The sequence below is a fragment of the Rhinolophus hipposideros genome (genome assembly GCF_964194185.1).
Source record: "Rhinolophus hipposideros genome assembly, chromosome: 14".
In the NCBI taxonomy this organism is placed as follows: Eukaryota; Metazoa; Chordata; class Mammalia; order Chiroptera; family Rhinolophidae; genus Rhinolophus; species Rhinolophus hipposideros.
In genome coordinates this window covers 50173832-50193633 of record NC_138060.1, presented here as the reverse complement: position 1 = coordinate 50193633, position 19802 = coordinate 50173832, and the positions used below count along the sequence as shown (strand labels likewise).

The 19802-nt window shown below is 45.7% G+C and overlaps 1 protein-coding gene across 2 annotated transcripts in view; it reads right to left on the bottom strand.

The window, feature by feature from the left end:
• The window catches only part of CMTM7 (CKLF like MARVEL transmembrane domain containing 7), a 50379-nt gene extending 32054 nt beyond the window's left edge, over positions 1 to 18325 (bottom strand). The window contains exon 1 of one of the 2 annotated variants that reach the window (XM_081072409.1): positions 18141 to 18325. In XM_081072409.1, coding sequence (XP_080928535.1) covers positions 18141 to 18299 — 159 coding nt within the window. In that variant the 5' untranslated portion in view covers positions 18300 to 18325. The remainder of the gene's footprint in view (positions 1 to 18140) is intronic. The other variant, XM_081072408.1, reaches the window with a different exon arrangement.
• Between the last annotated feature and the right edge of the window lie 1477 nt (positions 18326 to 19802).

The window sequence follows — 19802 nt, the reverse complement described above, 5'->3', positions numbered from 1 at the left end:
TAATGTAATTAATATAATAATATAATGTAAAATAATATAATATAAAATATAAATGTAAATATATAATATAAAATAAACAATAATGGTCATTAGTAAAAAGAATGCATACTGAAAAAGGAATCTAGGATTTGCTTCAAAAAAATCCATGGGATGGATGAAAGAAACAGATGAAACGACTGGCCATGTGTTGATAATTGTTACAGCTGGGTGATAAGTAGGTGTGGGGTCATTATAATATTCACAGTATGCTTATGTTGAAAATTTCCTATAATAAAAACTTTAAAATATATGTGGTATATAAACCAAAAACAACAAAAGAACAAGACAAACAAATGAGAAACAAAAACTCATAGACACAGACAGTAATTTAGTGGTTACCAGAGGGTACGGGGGTGGGGGGTGGGTGATGAGGGTAAGGGGGATCAAATATATGGTGATGGAAGGAGAACTGACTCTGGGTGGTGAACACGCAATGGGATTTATAGATGATGTCATACAGAATTGTACACCTGAAATCTATGTAAATTTACTAACAATTGTCACCCCAATAAATCTAATTAATTAAAAAAAAAAAACTTTAAAATGCAAGGTATAGAACAGTGAGTATATGTAGACCATGGGAACAATGTTGCCACCAGGGAAGGGCGTCAGCCAAACAGAGGTGTGGGGAGTTTATCCTTTTAGACTTTGTGAATTTTGAATTGACCATGTGAATATATACTATTATATATGACAGCTATTATATGTTGACTCTATTATCTAATATTGTATATAGAATTTTTATCTTATATATTACCTGTTTTTTAAGTAATTTAAGTTTTAAAAATAGTAGTTACACAGCAGAGATAGCTAAGTGATATCAAAATCTGTGCTCTTCCTTCCAAATTGTAGAGCTGTGGCTGAGAAGTGGCACCTAGCCAGGGAACAAGGAAGGGGAAAAGCTACTGTGTTAAAACACTGATATGTGAGGGTTTATTTGTTACAGCAGGTAGCTTTACACTAATACGATTAAGAACTGTGAGAAATGCCCTGAATGAAAAGAATTGGGCGCTACTAGAGGGGTTATAAGGGAAATGTAAATTAGAAAACTCCGAGTGGCTTTATACTTATTATAATCTTATTATTATAATCTAATTATTGTAATCTTATAATGGTCAATTAATTGGTACCTTTGTTCTCATGACAGGTCACTACCCTTATGGACCATATTCATGCTATAAATTAGAAATTATTTTGAAAGCAATAAAATAACATCCATATCCTATGAATGAATAATCCCATCTCTCAGAATTTGTCTTAAGGAAAATAACCTTAAGAAACCTCTCCTACACACTACAAAAAAAGGATTAGCAAAATTTTTTGGTAAAGAACCAGAGAGTAAGTATTTTAGGGTTTGAAGGTCATATAATCGCTATGGAAATGACTGAACTCTGTTGCATAGTGCGAAAGCAGTCATATGCAGTACCTAAATGAGTGGGCTTGGCTGCGTACCAATAAAATTTTATTTAAAAAAATAGCTGGCAGGCTGAATTTGGATGGCAGGTAATAGTTTGCCAACCCCTACAAACGTTAAATGTAATATCAGTTATAATAGCTAAAAGCTCACACAACCTACATGTTCAAAAGTGAACGGTTATTAAAGAATATCCACTTAGATGATCTCACAATTATAAAGATTTTATAGCAACAAAGCCATGTTACTAAATACTAAATTTTATGATACAGAAAATAAGAGGGAAGCACAATCCATGACTGTAATCACTAGGAATACAGCCCTGAAAACCTCTCTATACAGTTACATCAGGACCCAACTGGAACATTTGTGGCATTTGTGCAATTGCGGGCCATGGGTGAATTTTTTTTTTAAATACTTTTTTGGATCTAATTATGTTAATGTTGCTCTAATCATATTTGTGTAATAACATGAAATCTCAAAAATAAAATGCTAGACCTACAAAATGCCTTTCGTGGAAGGCCTACATGAAACAAGTGAATTAACATGCTCACTGCATCATTCATTCCTCCAGCAGTTCCCTGTAAGACACCTGAGAATGATGAAGTTGTCAAAGCCTATTAGAACCACTACTGACTGACTTCTGTGGCTAACAGCTCTGCCACACTCCACCAGTACCAAAAAGCCCATTTTGTGAATTCACCAAGACATTTTCAAACTCTCTACCTTCTCTCTCAGCTCTGGGCCTTTGCATAGGTTGTTCCCTTTTCAGAACACTCTTCCCACCTTTTCCTCCTGCTTTGCCCCTTCCCATCCTCAGGTGTCAGTCTGGAAGTTCCTTACCCACAGCCTAGGGAGGACCCGTTCTCTGTGCTCACAGCACGCTCTGTGTCCTCCTTCATGGTGCTCAGCACCCTCGCACCAAACACAATTCAGTGGAAACCTGCTGCTGGCCCACCACACAGCAATTCTGGTACCGTGTGCCAACATTCAATCTGCTGACATGAAAACTGGCAGAACGAGTGTCAGCAGCATGGAAGAAAGTCCCGGAGCAAGAGTGGAACAGAACACTCTTTGAAGCCCTGAGAACCAGAGGTTTTGTGGGACTAAGATAGTGAGATGGCCAATCAGGCACGTTTAACATCATTCCCCAAAGCAGGAGTCCAAAGTCAGCTTATGAGACGAGCTCCTAATGGTTTTCAGTTCTTTTATGGATTCTTCTAAGGATGACTGTATTGCTCACATTCTTGATGGCACAGAGGATGACAGTGTGTGGGTAAAAATACATTTTCAAGAAAAATATTTAGAAGAGGCGGGCTCTGCACATAATCTTTAAGAATACCTTAACTAATTTATTTTCCTTCACCAATTTTCCTTTATATGTATGCACAAGAATATATAAAATCTCCATTTAATTAAGTCTGAAAGATTTCTTTCAATAATCATAAACTAAAAATTTTAAATAAGAGAGATTTGTGTCATCACATAACTAAAAACATTTCCTTCCTTCCTTCCTCTTCTTTCCTTCCCTTCTCAGCAGTGCCTAAAACAATGGTGCCTTAGAGGTGATAAAACACACCTGTTTAGTGTCCAGATTTCCAGCCCAGAGGGGAGGGGCCAGATCTGTCTTGTTCACCACTGTACCCCCCAGCAGCTGGCACAGGGCTGGGACAGAGCAGGCACTAAATAAATACCTGACAAAGTGACTTGAAGTAGCCTTGGCCAGGTAAACAGCCATGAGTAGGACCACACGAAAGGGTTAGTTTCCGAGCCAGAAATAGAAATCTGAAAGTGAGCTGGCCATGCCTGGCACTCAATTCCTTTAGCCTTTAATCCACTACAGTAATGCCACTATTCAGTGTTTTCTGGTGTTGCTTTAAATTAGAAACCCTGTCCTGACCACTTGACAAATGGACAGACACTTCCCTCATCCCTTGGCTTGTCTCTGTTTGCCTTGGCACAGGAACCAGGTGTTTTGATGGTGTGCGTCAGTGGAAACCTGTCAGCTCAACCACACAAAAAAGGAAGGTGTTCTCAGGCTGTACCTTTATCAGAAACTCTGGGCTGGGCACCCTAACCCTCTCCCTGCTGGGATGCCCACCTGCATCTCCTCTCAGCCTCTCCTTGCTCTGCCTGGAGACTCCGTGCTTCCTGGCGTGCCATCCTGAAGTGATGGTCTCAGGCCCCAGCACACATTCTGGGCCTGGCAGGGGCCCCTTCCCACCACTGGGCCTACACCTCACCTCTCAACAGGCACCTCCTTACACAGCATTACTGTGTTTTCTCAGGAAGTTCCCAGTCATCCAGGCTGACTTTTTTTGAAAGGAGTGCTATTACCAGAGGCCTTGGCAAAGAAAATATGCTAGCATCCATCCATCCATTCACTCATTCATTCAAAAAAAATTATGAGTGCTTTCTATTTTCCAGGCACCACCTTAGGAAGTAGGCGCCCCATGGTGACCCAGACAGAAAGGTTGCTGCTGGCCCCAGTGCAGTCCAGGTCCTGGTGGTAAAGACCCACCATAAATGAGTAACAAGTGAACAAGGTGATTTCAGCTACAGAAGTGCTGTGAAGAAATAAGAACTGGGCAATAGGATAGGGTGATGGGGGGGTTGCTTTTAGGGTGGAGTTAGGGGAACTACTTTAAATCAGGGGCTGGAAAAAAAAATCAGGGGCTACGGCAGGCCCTTCAGAGGCAGGACAGGGAACAACCCAGTAGGGAAGCAGGCAGTCTCTAGACTGGGGCTTGTTTCTGTTTCCTTATCTTTAAATATGAAAAAATAAGGTCTTAAGAGTCCTCTGCACACAACTGACAGAAAGAGTAGAGAATCCTGCCTCTTACAAGCTGTGGACAGGAAGTGGCAAATACCACTTCCACTCTCATTCCATTGATGAGAACTAGCTGCATGGCCACAGTTAAACACAAAGGCTGCAGGAAATGTCTGTCTGTACAGCAGTCAACTAGAAACAAGCCCATGCGGTGAAAGAGGGTGCATGAGTTTTTGGTTAACAGCTAAATATCTCTACCCCTGCATGGCAATATCTGACTGCATAATTACCATGAATTCAGATGCTTGGCAAAAAAATGTGAAAAATAACAGTACCTAAGTCAGAGGGCTGCTGTGAGGATTAAATGAGGTAAGTCGTGTCAAGTTCCTAGAACAGGACTTGGTCGGTGATGAGGCCTCAGTAACTCTTAGCCATTGTCCCAAGGATGTAACATTTGAGCTAAGCTTTTTTTTTTTTTTTTTTTTTTTTAAACAGGACGTTCAGACAAGCTCAATTTGAAAAATTAACTTCAGATAGGAAGGTAGCAAAAGGGACTTTTGTGGAAACAAAAGCACTAAAATTGAAATAACGTGTGTCATAATCCAAACATGTTGTCTTTTCCTTTTGCCTCCACTGTAGCTACAATATGCTGAGAATCAGAAGGGTCCTCCAAGCCAACTGTAACATCGATGGGTCAGTTCTGTCCCCGACTCTTCACAAATGCTCTTCACAAGGTCAGGAAAGACAAGAAAGACTGACAAGCTGTTCCAGAGTGCAAGACATCAAAGAGACATGACCACTGAACGTAACGTGCGACCATAATGGGATCCAAGACCAGAGAAAGGACATTAGTGGATCAACTGGTGACATCCGAATAGGGCTGGTAGATTACATAATGGCACTGGTATCATCAATTTTGTGATTTAGGCAAGCATACTACAGACATGTAAGAGAAGATCCTGCTTAGGAAATGCACACTGATCACTGCTGGAGAAAAGGGCATCACATCTGCAACTTACTCTCAAATGGGTCAGAGAAAACAGTATGTATATAAATGGAAAAGGATTAAACCAGTGTAGCAAAATGTTAACCACTGGAGAACCTAGAGGAATAGTATATGGGGAGTTCTTTGTACTGTTCCTGCAATGTTTCTGTAAATCTGGAATGATTTATAAACAAAAAGTTATAAAAGGGTATATACACTATTTAGAGACTTAAATCAAGCAGTTCTACTTGTTCTACTAACATTGAAGAAAATAGCAGCTATATTTCACAAGCAGTAGATCAAGCACGGCTCATTTGTCTACCTTAATACATATTTTTTAAGCTGCAGTACCGTATCTTTAAAGATGCTACTGGAAAGCTGTAAGTTTTGGCAGTGTAATGGTTTTGCAGGAATCGGGGACATTTCGTTCAGTGCCTGTAGAAGGCCAGAAGCAGGGCTTCTTTGCAATGTAGTTTTCATCTTTTGCTTCCAACCTGCTGCCTGAGAATGACCCTCTGATGTGCTCTTCATGGTTGCCGTCTTTATATTTCCGCTGTTTTTTCCAGCAGAAATGCAAGGATTGCCTCTTTCTTCGAATAGCTATTAAGAAAAAAGACGTACTAAAATAAAGACTGAGATGTAACTGTCAACCACAGTGGCAGAGGGCAGCCGTCACCTCTGAAATTTCATTCCTGGAAATGAGCAAAGCACTTCTAAATGGAGAAAACATTAACTGCCTATCGTCTACTATGCTGAAGATTTTAGCGTCCGACCACAATGGGAAAGTCCTTAATTGGTTGTATCAGTTTCCTCTCGCTGCTGTAACAAACTGCCACAAACTTGGTGGCTCAGAACAACAGAGATTTATTCTTTCACAGTTAGGAGGCCAGAAGCCTGAAATCAGTATCCCTGGGCTAAAATCAAGGTGTCGACAAGCCTGTGCTCTCTCTAGAGACTGAGAATCCAGTCCTTGCTTCTTCCAGCTTCCGGCTCATGGCCGCAATCCTGTGATCTCTGCGACATTTGCATATCACCATGGCCTTCTCCTCATCTGTGTGTCACAAAAACACTTGTCATTGGATTTAGGGCCCACGCAGATAATCCAGATATTTATTTCAAAATCCGTAACTTAATTACATCTAGAAAGACCCTTGTTCCAAATCAGGTAACATACATAGGTTACTGAGATTAGACTGTGGATAGGGTTTCCCGCCCGTGTTCTCAGGAATTTTTTCGCTTTCCCGTTCCCGAATCCCGAGATATAAACTGTTTTCTGTTCTCCACAATGAATTGTTTCCACCAAGTGATGGCCGATACTGCCAACCACCTGGGTTCAAGGAGGCGATTTTCTGGATTTCCCGACCAACTTTTCTCAGGATTTGGGAACAGAAAAGCGAAAAAATTCGAGAAGAGGTGGGAATTCCCACCCGGAAATCCTAGTGATAAATAGGAAAAATGTCTAAGAGATACACTGTGAGTAGTGCATTTATTTCCCACTGTGGGTATTACTGGGTTCAAGGAGCCGGTTTTCCCGATTTCCCGACCAACTTTTCTCGGGATTTGGGAATGGGAAAGTGAAAAAAATTCCCGAGAACAGGCAGGAATTCCCCCCCAGACACCCCAACTGTGGATATATATTTGGGGGGAGGGCGCACCATTTGACCCACTACATTTGAAAAGCAATTTTGCATCCCTAAACCACAACTATATGTCGAAGTAACAATTACATCTATAAATAGGGGATTCATGTCACCACAAACCATCACAGGAGACTTATTGTCAGCAAGGAGATACCCATCAGGCCCAGGGGATGCATGTTACGCTGCGGAGTTTTTCCTCTGCCCACAGTGGCAGCCAGGAAGCAGGACACACTGCTCAATAATGGTGACACTCGAGGTACCCTTGTAAAACCAATGTCACATTATCAATACAAGGGTCAGTGTTGCCTCTTTTACCTTTTCCAAGTGACACAACAGTATGTGTCAATGAGGTCCCATCTCAAATCCAATGCCTGTACTCCAGGAAACTTTTCCCGTGGTTATGGTCTTAGGTCCTTCCAAGGAGTTAAAAAAGATATTTATACTACCATAACATCGCTTGTAATTTTCCCATAAAGTTTACAGAACTAATTTTGCTCCCTATTGCTTTTCTTTTTCATTCAGTAAACATCAATATGTTTTCCTCTTTTCTTGGTTCAAAAAGGAGTTGCAAAAATACCACCACTGTTGAAGCGGACAGCACAAAGTAACATCAAAAGTCCTGTGCGGTCTGTCAGGCCGCTGCCTGGTACCGTCCATCCGCAGGACACCAGAACACTGATAAACCACTTGTGCGGGCAGACGGAGGCAGCAGGCAGATGAGTATGTCCCCAGAGTGCAGCAGCTTAGAGCCTCAGCAGAGATCAGAGAGACAAGACCCCAGTGACCCCTGAGAGAGACAGGCTGGCACTCCATTGGTGCCCTGCTCATCTGGGTTCCCTTAACCAGGCCAGCACACCCACTCCCCAGCTATGGCAGGGGCCACCCGCTGCTAACTCCTCCCACCTACAACCTTCTCATGATTTCCCTTGGACAGTTGTGGCTGTCAGGCTCAGAGTCTGTAGCCTATGAAGGGTACAAAAGCCCAGCTCCATTGCATCAAAACATGAGAATCTCACTTTCCAGAGCTCCCTGCAAGATCAGGCTGAGGCTAGACTTCTGAAACCCTTCTTTCTTTGTCTAGCTCCTTCTCCCGCCCTTGCCTTCTTCCCTCACTCAGGAAATCAGGTACGCAAGAACTCCTATCTCCAGCTCTGCTTCCAGGTAAGCTGACTTCAACGCTCCCTGTGATGGATGTTGGGAAATTCTAAGAACCATGCTGGTCACACAGGTCTTCTTGTTTCCTAGACTTTCCAGGCTCTTAATATCTTAAAATTATTGGGATACTGGAGCAGTGGGACTCGGATTACTGTATGAACACTAAGTAGAGCCTTTCTCAATGACAATGGCTGTGGAAGACGCCTGAAACCGTCTGGGAGATGGTCACAAGGTGATGTTTGAAAAACAGAGTTACAGGACAAATGAAAATACGTGCACGGGCAGGCCACATTTGGCCCAGGAATTCTTTTAGGAATTTCTCTCCTTCTGTTATTCTTGTGTCACACAAAACTGTGATATGTATAAGAGTATCCAGTACAGCACTGCAAGATAACAAAAGGTGAAAAATAACCAAAATGCCTGTCAATAGGGGATTGGTTAAATAAATGTACTGTAGTAAACCCATTGTCTGGAACACAATGCAGCTGTTAAAGAGAATGAGAATGACAACATTCTGAATGGATGTGGAATTATCTCCAAGACGGAAAGTTAAGTAACAAAAGTACAGAACAATGAGTATAAGTCAGTTCCCATCTGCGGTGGGAGAACGAACACACACACACACACACACACACACACACACACACACACACACACTCCCGAAGGATTTACAAGTGACTGGTATTACTAGCAGCCTCCAGGGAGGGACAGGGGAAATTGGAGGATTTTCTGTACTTTCAAAATCTCAATCATGTGAATGTTATCTATCCAAAGAAAGTAAGTACAATTTTAACAACTGCACAACCATAGTTATTGTTAATCTGGATTTTGTTTCTTAGAAGGGCTCTGGAAAGGGACCATGGAGGAAAGAGCCGTGAGATGGAGGCAGTTCTTACAAGACTCGTGGCTGCAGAAAAGACTCCACACCAGTTTCCTCATCTGTGAAATGGGAATGCTGACACCTCCTTGGGACGCCGCAGTGATGAGTGAGTTCTTGCATAGAAAGCATTCAGCACAATGCCCACAGCAACAACTCAACAAACACACTTACTCCACAGGAGTTCAACGGCATATGGGCATATGACTGCAGCCCATATAAAAACTACATTATTATTATAAAAACGGTCATTATGCCTTCTGTCCCGTGCACTGCTGTTGCCCCATCTTTCCTTGTCAGATCTGATGCAGGACACTTGGGCTTCTGAGGGGATATGAGATATTCTACTGCTGCACACACTAAGTTGTTTAAAACAAGAGACATTTATCATCTCACGGTTTCCACTGGTCAGGAGCCCGAGCAGGAGTCCTCTGCTCAGGGTCGCACAGAGCTGCAGTCACGATGTTGGCCAGGCTGGGGTTTCATCTGGGACTTTGGGTCCTCCCCCAAGCTCACGTGGTTGTTGGTGGAAATCAGTTAGTGGAAATCAAAGAGGACTGAGGTCTCCATTATCTTACCGGCCGTCAGCCAAGGGCTGCTCTCAGCCGTTAGATACCACCCACTGATGTTTGCCACATAGCCCTCTGCCAGGCCCTCTGCCAACAAGGCAGTTTACTTCTTCAGGGCCAGCAGGAATCTCTCTGCCTTTGGGAAGGACTCAGTACCTCTTTTAATGACTTTCACCCGGTTAAGTCATGCCCACCTGGAGATAATCTCCTTTTGATGAACTCAGAATCAATTCACTTGGGAACTTCATGACATCTGCGACATCCCTTCACCTTGGCATATAACTACCATAATCATGGGCATGAATCCCACCACCTTCGCCATATCTTGTTAGTCAGAAGCAAGTCGCAGGTCCTACCCGCACTCAAGAGGATGGAATTACACAAGGTTGCGACTCACCCTTCAGTGGAAGTCACCCTCGGGTGTGTCTGCCACAGTGGGCTAGCCTGGGAACCTGCTTGCCATATGTGGAGAGAGATGGCACACCACGGTGGGAAAAGGCTAGGCCTTGCCACACCGAGGTTCAAATGCTGGCTTCAGAATTTAATGAATATTTTGAAACGTGGGCAAGTTACAAAACCTCTCAGCTTCTACTCAACTAAAAGGGGAAAACAAATAACACACAGTCACTGGAAGGATTAAATGAAGGAAAACCGCACGTAAAAATCACCTGACATAGTGGGTCAGACACGTAAATCTTAGTTCTCCTCTCTAGAGGAACTTATGACTTAAAAACAAAGCTAACACCAAAGGTTTCTTCTGAAGCCTCCCAGCAGCCGTGTGGGTTAACACATGAAAATGTTTTCCAAAATACTATGCACACACTGTCTGTTCAATACCCCAGTGAGGGGTTTTCCCCACTCTGGCTGATTTCACCTTTGGGTGAAATTGTCACTATTGCTGTCACTTCTCATAGCAGCTTCTTTTAGATTTGCGACAACCTGTCCATCAAGAAGGAGACACACGGATAAATTACGGTGCAACTAAATGATGGACTTGTAAGCAGTTATCACAACGTCACTTTCAAATAAGGTCTAATGACATGGGGAAAACACTCATGGCGTATGGATAATGAAAAATAAGGGACCCAAGCTGTCCTTTTATTAGCTCCAAATCTGGACTCAAACTGCCTGATCCAAAACTCAGCTTCATTATTTTTGAGTTTGTGGCTTTGGACAGGTTATGTCACCTATGTGTGCCTCAGTAAAATGCAGGTGATGATGGGACCTACCCATCATGAGGAGGAAACGAGGTGACACAGGTCCAACACTTAGCCCAGTGGCTGTCACCTAACTCAACGAGTCGTAGGTGCTATTATTATTAGTTAAGTATCACTTTTATCATTTGCGAGGACAAGTTACAAAATAAAAAAAAGACTTCTTTATAAACAATATTAGCATTACTGCTGCCTTCCTAGGGGAATAAAGAAAACCTAAGAGGAAGAAGTGAGTAAAAGTATATTGAGGTCATACTATATTTAGTAATTCTGCTTTCCAGAAGGTTCCAATTTACTCAGTACCTACAAGCATTTAGTTAATTGCTCTTCCCCCCACCCCGTCCCCATTCCTTTGTGAAGGCACTCCATTTTATCCATCATTAAAAATGAGGATGATGCTGCTTTTCTCTCAGGGTTCACAGCAATCTTTTCTGTCGGTAATATGTATAAACCACTCCACAGACGACTTCGCTCTCTTTCTCTATCAATCTGTCCTTCTATCTGCCTAAAGTTAAAAAAAAAAAAAGAGCGTGGCTGCTCCAGGAAAAGGAAGAGCCATGTCACTGCCACTGCTGTTTAAACACAAACCCGGTGAAACGCTGTCTCCGCAGAAGCATCTCTGTTACTGGTTTCCGCCAGGGAGCACGGGATGGGATTCCGTCCCATCCTCTTCTTCCTTCAAAGACCCGAATCCACTGAGCAACCAGCAGCCAGCACTAGGCTCTGAGCCAGGCCACTGGTGCCAGGAGTTGCTAAGGACCCCAGAGAGGAATGTCAGGGAGTGAGCAGTGGGCAAGGGAACCACTGAGCCAGACTGGTGACAAAGAAAGCAAGCATGTGGCAGGCGGCAGGTCGGAAGAGGCTGCCACGGGCAGCACGCCTGGGCCAGCCCAGCAAGGCAGATGGCAGGGGGAGGAAACAGATGGATGTCCAGCGGCCTGAGCAGGAAGTGCTGAGCCAGGGAGGAGGGGCTGGGAGGAAGGGAGCAGAGAGACGGCCTTCCCCCCGCCCCACAGGGATCGAAACTAACCCACACAGGGAGTCCCCCCAAGTGAGACCTAGGATGGCCCTGGAGGGCCCAGGGCCCCTGTAGTGCTGGAAACCCTGTGCGACACGCCCCAGACTCACACCAGACCCTGCACACAGCCACGCTGCCCGGCCATGCCCAGCCTGGTGGGCCCGTCAGCTGGTGCTTTCCTCAGTACCATCTCCTCTGGAAGCGGGGGCACGTGGTTATTTGGGGTGCCCTGGAAGGGAATTCTTGACAGTGGTTAAGTAATCCACATGCTCTGCAGCCTGAATAAATAAGGTCTTGCACCTGTGTGCTACTATCATTCTTCAAATGCCATAGCCATGCAGATGCTACAGCCATGAGTTAAATACAAGTGCATTGAAAAGCATCACGTGTATACTTGAAACTCATAATAAAAAAAGCATTATGGCATTTTCGAGTCCATCAACGTCGTTCCTTTTCCAAATCATCAGACACCAAAAATATTATTACAACTTACAATATGATTACTATCACATTTGGCGCCTTGAAATTTCTGGATGACAAAGGGACACCCATTCATTCTGGATGTTAAAAAGTCTAGACGATTGTCTAACGCCACCCTGCCCAGGAGGGCAAGAAGCATTTCATTTCTATCTCTGTACAAGGTCATTGCCATTTACTCAGAGCAAGTACTTACGGATTTGTACATGACAGCATCTGTGCAAGGAAGCGCGTCACAGCCTTGTTTGTACGTGGGCAGAACTGGAAGCGCCCTGAGCCACAATAAGGTGGAAGGGGGTGGTCACACAGGCCATGGTGCATCCATGAATGGCTACAACTCAGTTAAAAGCCAAATTGCAGATGAACATTAAGTGACATGAGAAAACATTCATCATATACTAAGCAAAAAAGGCATTTTGGAAAATATACATAGTATCCTAATTTTGCAAAAAACAAACAAACCCCAACATCCAAATTATGTATGTCTATGATGAAATAGTATAAAATTTTACTTTAAATGTTAATCTCTGGGGAGAGGGAGTAGGAGAGTCTAATTTCTTAGTGTCTCAAAGTTTCTACAATGAACAGGTATTACTTTAGTTATCAAGAATGAAATTCCTAACTTGTTTAGTGTTTTTAGTTTTGTTTGACCCCTGATGGAAAGCAGTTTCTTGTTCAGGACTGGGTTGGTGTCAAACAATCTTAGCAGGGAGGTTCTTTGCTGCCCTTACCTCTCCAGCTTCCAGGAAACAAGATATGAGTGGCAGGGGGGCATTTGGGAAGCAAACTGGTGACCCCTTGCTACACAGATCTAAAACAGAATATAGACCGTTCTGGGTTACGCTGGGTCCTTCTCTACTCATCAGTCTATTCACAGCTAGACCAGAGGCTGAGATCGCCCACAGTCTAATTCCACTTGGGAATTGGGCTTTGAATATCCAACATGTAGCCCATAATTGCCCTGGCCTGGAGGGTCTTTAGGATTCTCTCTCATGCCAGAAAACTTAGTGTACTCTTGCGAGACTCATACATCCATCCAGCCTGGTTAGGCTCCTTCAGTCTTATTTCAGACAAAACATCTCTTTAGGATATTAAGTAGATGCAATGCCCTTATTACTATCCTGAAATGAATAAAATGTATATTTAATATGATCCTAATCCCTGCGACAACCAAGAGTTTCCACAAAGTTCCAAAATGACCCGGAAGGGGCAGTGCAGGCTGAGAACCACAATTTCAGTGGTGGGTTGATACTGGCATGATACTTCCCAGATACTCTTAGAATAAGGGCCACACACCCTCACCAAGACCTGGCAAGCCTGGGGGGTCTAGTCCCTGCATATTTCTCCAGTCTCACCCATGCCACTCCCACCTTTGTTCCCTCCATTCCAACCATAGCAATACTCCTTCCTCCAGACTCAGAGCCATTGTGTGTGCTTTTCCTTCTTCTGGTAATGCTGTTCCCTCATCCTTCAAATACCCTTCCTCAGAGAAGCCCTTCCTTACCTCCCAGACAGGTCAGACCTCCTAGTTAATGTTCTATATACAGAGATACTGCATACCTCTCTTTCATAACCTTTATCACAGTTTACAATTGAATATTTATAATCATTTGATTAATGTTTATTTTCCCTAGTAGAGTATAAAGAGGACAGGGGCTGATCTGTCTTGTTTGCTCTTCGTTCCCCAGTACCCTAGCATGCAGCGGGTGCTCAAATACCCACTGAATAAATAAATGAACCTTCTGGAAGGCATTTCGGTTTCCATCTTTGCTGCCTGTGAAACTACATTCTGATTCTCCTTCCATATTATGGTTCTGCAAATGTCAGTCTGGTTTTCTGCACAGGCAGAAAGGGTCTATCTTATTTACTGCTATATTCCACCTGCTTCACACAGAGCTAAGAAGATAGCAGATGCTCAACGAATGAGATGAAGCTTCTAAGTGTTGGGGTAGGAAGGTTAAGAATTGCACAAACATTGGCTCAGGTCTTGCTATATCTTCTTCCTTTTTACCTACCCCCCGCCCCAGCATATCACTTCTCTCCATCTAAATCATACTGAATAGGGGCATTTGAAAGGTAAGTGGGGCACGCCCAACCAGACAAACTCATACTCATCTCTCAAGTTTCAACTCAAATGTCACCTTTGTCTTCCCTCCGTCCTTCCTCTCTAATGTGGGCAACCAGCAGAGCTTTTATCTCCCTGACCAGGCAGTTTTGGTATTTATCTGTTTCCTCAGCAGAACCACCGACTTCTTGAGAGCAAGGGCTTTGTCACAGTCATCTGTTTCTGCAGAAATGGAAACGAATGTGCCACACCTAAATGTACGCTGAATGAATGAACTGATTGATGAGGAGTGCTGGAAAGGCCGCAAGCAAGGGCATCCCTTCCAGCTCAGGCCCCTCAGGTACCCAGGTGATGCCAAGAGACCTGGCTCTTCAGTGCAGACTCTGAGGTTCCAGGTGGACGTTCCTTCTTCGAGTAGTGAACACGGATGGGCGCTAAGGGAGTGTCCCGATGTGTAGCTGTGGCCCTCCCACATCCAGTGGCTTCACGCGGAATACCCCCTGCACACCCCCAACTCTTCCCTAGATCTATTTCTTTTTAAGAGCTTTATTGAAATACAATTCAGACATTTAAAGTGTACAATTAAAAGGTCTTTAGTATCTTCAGAGTTGTAAAACCATCACCACAATTTTAGAATATTTTCATCACCTCAAAAAGAAACCCTGTACCCATTAGCAGCCACTTCCCATCACTCCACAACCCCCCAGCCCTAAGCAACCGCTCATCCACTTTCTGTCTCTATAAATTTGCCTGTTCTGGACATTTCATATATGTGGAATCATATACTATGTGGCCTTTGTGTCTGGCTTCTTTCACTTGGCATAATGTTTTCAAGGTTCGTCCATGTTGTAGCCTGTATCAGGACTTCATTCCTTTTTCTGCTGAATAATATTCTATTGTGGGGATATACCACATTTTATTTATCCATTCATCAGTAAATGGGTTGTTTCTACTTTTTCGCTATGATGAATAATGCTACTGTGAACCTTCATGTACGAGTTTTTGTGTGGGCATACGTTTTCATTTCTCGTGAGTATATACCTATGAGTGGAATTTTTGGGTCATGTGGCAATTTTATGTTTCACAGTTTGAGGAACTACCAGACTGTTTGCCAAAGTGGCTGTACCATTTTACACTCCCACCAGCAGTACAGGAGGATTCTGATTTCTTCCTGTCCTCCACATCCTCGCTGCTTGTTGTTACGTGTTTTTAATTGCTGCCACCCTACTGGGTGAGAAGTGGTATTTCACTGTGGCCTTGATTTCCCTACGTCTATTAACAAGCAATAGCTCTTCAGTCTTCTGGGGCTACGAGCCAGTCAGGCTTGGGTGGGCCCCACTTCTGCTGCTGACAGCTGTGTGACTTCAGTACACACAGCTCAACCTTTCCACCGGTTTCCTCATTTGTCAAACACGTTACTTCACTGGATTCTTAAAAATATTTAATGACACATCCATGGTATATAGTATGGAATCCCTAGCACATTATCAAGAACAATGGCAGGGCTCAAAAAGGATAGCTATTAACAACAACAAAAATCTCCAATCCCTTTGAGCCAACAAGTGTGGCTATCTCTCTAGTTTAAAGAGGAAGGCCAAAGAAACTAAACCATCACAGCCACAGGATTATAAAGACTCACTGAAATGACATGTCAAGTACCAACATTCACTTAGAAACTCACTGTCTTCCTATTTTCTCACCTCATTTTCCGATAGTGGTGGACCCAAGAAAGGCCCAAAGCAAAGAAAGGAAGCTGTTCTCCAAAGGAATAGCCTTTTCAATGATTTCTTAAGGTTAAATATGTTGAGAAGTTCATTGATCAGACCACGATGGAAACACTACAGGAAGTCTAGGGCAGAAGGGTCAGCCTGTTCAGGATGCGAGTGTCAGTGGTCAAAATGAGAGACCCATAGGCACCCAAAGGTGGCATCCTTATAGCTGCTTCTGCCCTCCCCCAATGTTTAAACATGGCAATGCATTTTCTAGGAGAGAAGACAAGTAAACATCAAATGCCTAAGCAGGTGCCCCAGAAAAAAGGAGGAGGAGACTGGGGAGGAGTTAGACAAGAGGCCCAAGTAGAGTCCTAAATAGTCTTTCTGTTGCAACATGACCACCCTGCAAGGGTAACTTCACTCCCAAGGGATCTGCTCAAACCAGCCTGCTGCCACAGAGGGTTCCCCAGGGAAGGAAGGTGTAAGAATACCCTGGGCATAGTTTTGCAGGGGCGCACAGAGAACCAACTCTCTTAAGTCTTTGTTCTCTTCTTTGGAACAATAGTCCCCATCAATGTCATCTGCAACCTGTTACAAGGACCACAGGTGAGAAGTTAATTGAGGAGCTTAAAATGAAATGGTGGTTTCTCTTCTCCAGTCTTTGTCCACCAAACTCACAGACCAACACGGAGCCTTCTCATTCCCTATAGCTTTGTCCGTCAAACTCATGGACCAAGATGGAGGCCTCTTATCCTGATCTCTGTTCACCAAACTCATTTGACTCAGGTACAAGTATGTTTTCCAATGCTCAGGTAGGGCCTGTCTCACCCCACCCATCTTTTAGGATGGGAGGTAAGCTGGTCCCTTCTGTTTGATCAGATCTCAGCCTGAACCAAAAAAAAAGCCAGGCTCAAAACCAACATGCTCAGTACAGTTTTTTGTTGTTGTTGTTAATAGTAGCTAACATGCCTCTACTTCCTAATTTTTGGTCCATCTGGACACCCTTTTTAGAGAAAAGGGAACTCAGTCCCCTGCCCTTCAGATCTGACCCAAGCAGGAAATGAGAGCCCCCTCTCCATGCACCAGAATAACAGTGCTATGAATGTATGGGCAGCTCTCACCCAGGGTCCAGCCCCTTGCGGCTGGTCCACCTTAGCAGGCCCTAGTTTCCACCTTAGCAGGCCCTAGTTTCTGGGGCTCTGACCTTGCTCCTATCCCCTCATTCCTTTCTCCACATCACTCTTCAAAACGATACCCCCCCACCCAACATTCTTGCTGCAAACATTACACACAATGAGTCCAACTTACTTTCAAAACACACTGAACTGGGAAATGTGAAATTAATGGGAAAGGTGTTTAAGATTAAAATTTTTTTAAAAAGAAAATGAAATGGAAGGGAGAAGAGTGGGGCACACGAGAACTGTTTGGGAGATCTGCCCTGGTGGGCGACCCCTGCCCTGCACAGGTCACACTCAGAGCCCAGACCCTCGTCTGGCTCCCCAGGTGACTCCCATCCAGGCGACCCCACCTCCCCCTAGTAAGTATGGGCTCCTCAAATCTGGCCTTCCCCATGGATCATCTGCCTTCCAGCGGTCCCCTAAGCCCCGGCCCTCCCCTAGAACTTGAAAGGGCAGGGGACCAGGACGGCTGCCCTAGGGTCCCAATTCTTTCCCACCCTGGAACGTGAGACCTTCGGATCCCCTTCCTGGGGCGAAAGTGCGCCCAAAGCAGGGAAGCCCTGCGCGCTGGATTCGGAGAAAAGAGGAGGCCGCGGCGGGTGAGGAGGTCGGGTTTCGCTGCCTCGGCGCCGCCGCCAGGGCGACTCTTCCGCCCCCGGCTTGGGTTCGAAGCGGCGCGGCCCAGAGAGGAGGAAGGCAGACGAAAACGAAGTTCTGCCCGCGTTTCTATCAGGAGGGGGCGAGGCCCCGCAGGGGGGTGGCCGGTAGAACTTGGGACCCTGGAGAGGGGTCGACGCGAGCGGCGGCCGGGGGTGGGACTGAGCTCCAGGGCGGGGGCTGCACGCTCAACTTTCCCGGAGGAAGCCTCCCTCCAGCGGGACTTCAGCGGCGCCGTTCCCCGCCCGCCCGTGCCTCGATGCTCCGGCGGGTTCCGTCCGGCTCCAGCCGCCTGGCGCGTCCCCTCCCGGGACCCCTTGACCCCGGGCCACTCCGTCGGACCCGGCCCCGCTCCCCGGGCCTCTCTTACCATCTGCGCCACTTTCAGCAGGGCCCCGTGGGTGCGGGGGTAGACGGGGTCCAGCAGCCCCTCGGAGGGGCTCGCGCCCCGCGGCCCCGCGCCGGCCCCGGGTCCGAACGCGCTGCCGCTGCTGCACGTGGTGCGGACGAGCCCGGATCCATGCGACATCGCGCGGCCCCTGCCCGCCGGCCGCCTCCCGCGGCCGCGGCCGAGGGGCCAGATAAGGCGTGGCGGGGGGCGTGGCGGGGGCGTGGCCGCGTGGCGGGGGCGGGGCCGGGCCCCGGGCGAGCGGCGGGGAGGGCGGGGCGCACGCGGCCCCGGCCCGCGCGGAGGCGCCCGTCCCCGGTGGCTGCGCAGACCCTGGGCGGGGCTGGCCCCGCGCTCTCTCGAAAGGTAGCGCCCTGGGAGATGCGCGGAAGTTGGACGGCAGGGAGGCGGAAAACGGACGCCGTGGGCTGCTGGGTCTGAGCCTCCTGGGATGATGTGTGGGTGCGGATGTGTGCAAAGAGCGTCTTTATTCAACTATAACTTACACTAAAATGTCCAAACCTTCCGTGTTCAGCTCCGTTAACTTTGCTGTATCGACACCTGTCTAACCACCACCCAGATCAACAAACAGAACGTGCCAGTACCCCCAAATTTCCCTTGTGTTTCTTCCCAGCCTACCTTCCCTCACCGCACCCTGTCGCCCCCCAAGCCTCACGTAACCGTGATACTCTGCTTTTTTCACTATAGATTCGTTTTGCTTGTCCTTGGACTTGACATACTTGAAATAGTACAGAATAATCTAACTTGTGCCTGGCTTCTTTCACCCAACACATTGCATTTGCAACTCATCTTGTTGTACCCTGTAAAACAACAATCATTGCACCTACGGGCTGCTGTGACAGAGCGATAAGACGGCAGGAGTTCTGTACCCTTTCCAACTCTGTGCCCCCAGCCATGAATTGGCATTGCAGATCATTTTTCATGTAGATATACATTTTCACTGTACTGTCCCAGGCTTCAAAACCCACAGTGCACATGACAGGGAGTCTATTGAAGTGAAGTCTTCAGGGAAGCAGAAAAACCAAGCACTGGATAATTTCTCCTCCTCCGAGGGGAAACTTCATCCAGTTTTCCAGTAATCTTCTAAATCAGTAATTTTCAACGTACGCTCCCCAGACCAGAAGCACCCAGAACTCATAGGAAATGCAAATTCTTGGGCCCCACCCAGACCTGCTGAATCAGAAACTCTGGGGGTGAGGCTCAGCAATCTGCGTTTTGACAAGCTGTCCCCCCACCTCCCTCATGATTCAGATGCATGCTGGCGTTTCAGAACCACCGTCATTTCCTGAGCCCCCTAGAACTGAGGCTTTGCTGGGTTTCTCTGACTGCTATGGGTTATTGTGCCATCAGTGCAGATAGGGAATCATCACTAGTGGTGGCCACTCTGTGCTAATGGTTTTATCATGATCATGTAAGAGCTTAAGCAAGATGCTTGGGAATACAAGGGCCATGTGCTGGCCTGGTGTTCAAGAAAAGGCTCTACCAATTATACCTGATGCCAGCTACACTGAGATGTCTACACTGGTGTGATGCGTTCTTGGTGTGAAGGGCTGCCCCTTAGGGGAACAAGAGCTTGGGCAAAGGACTCCATAGCCCCCTTTAAAGATTTCATACTCTAAGAGG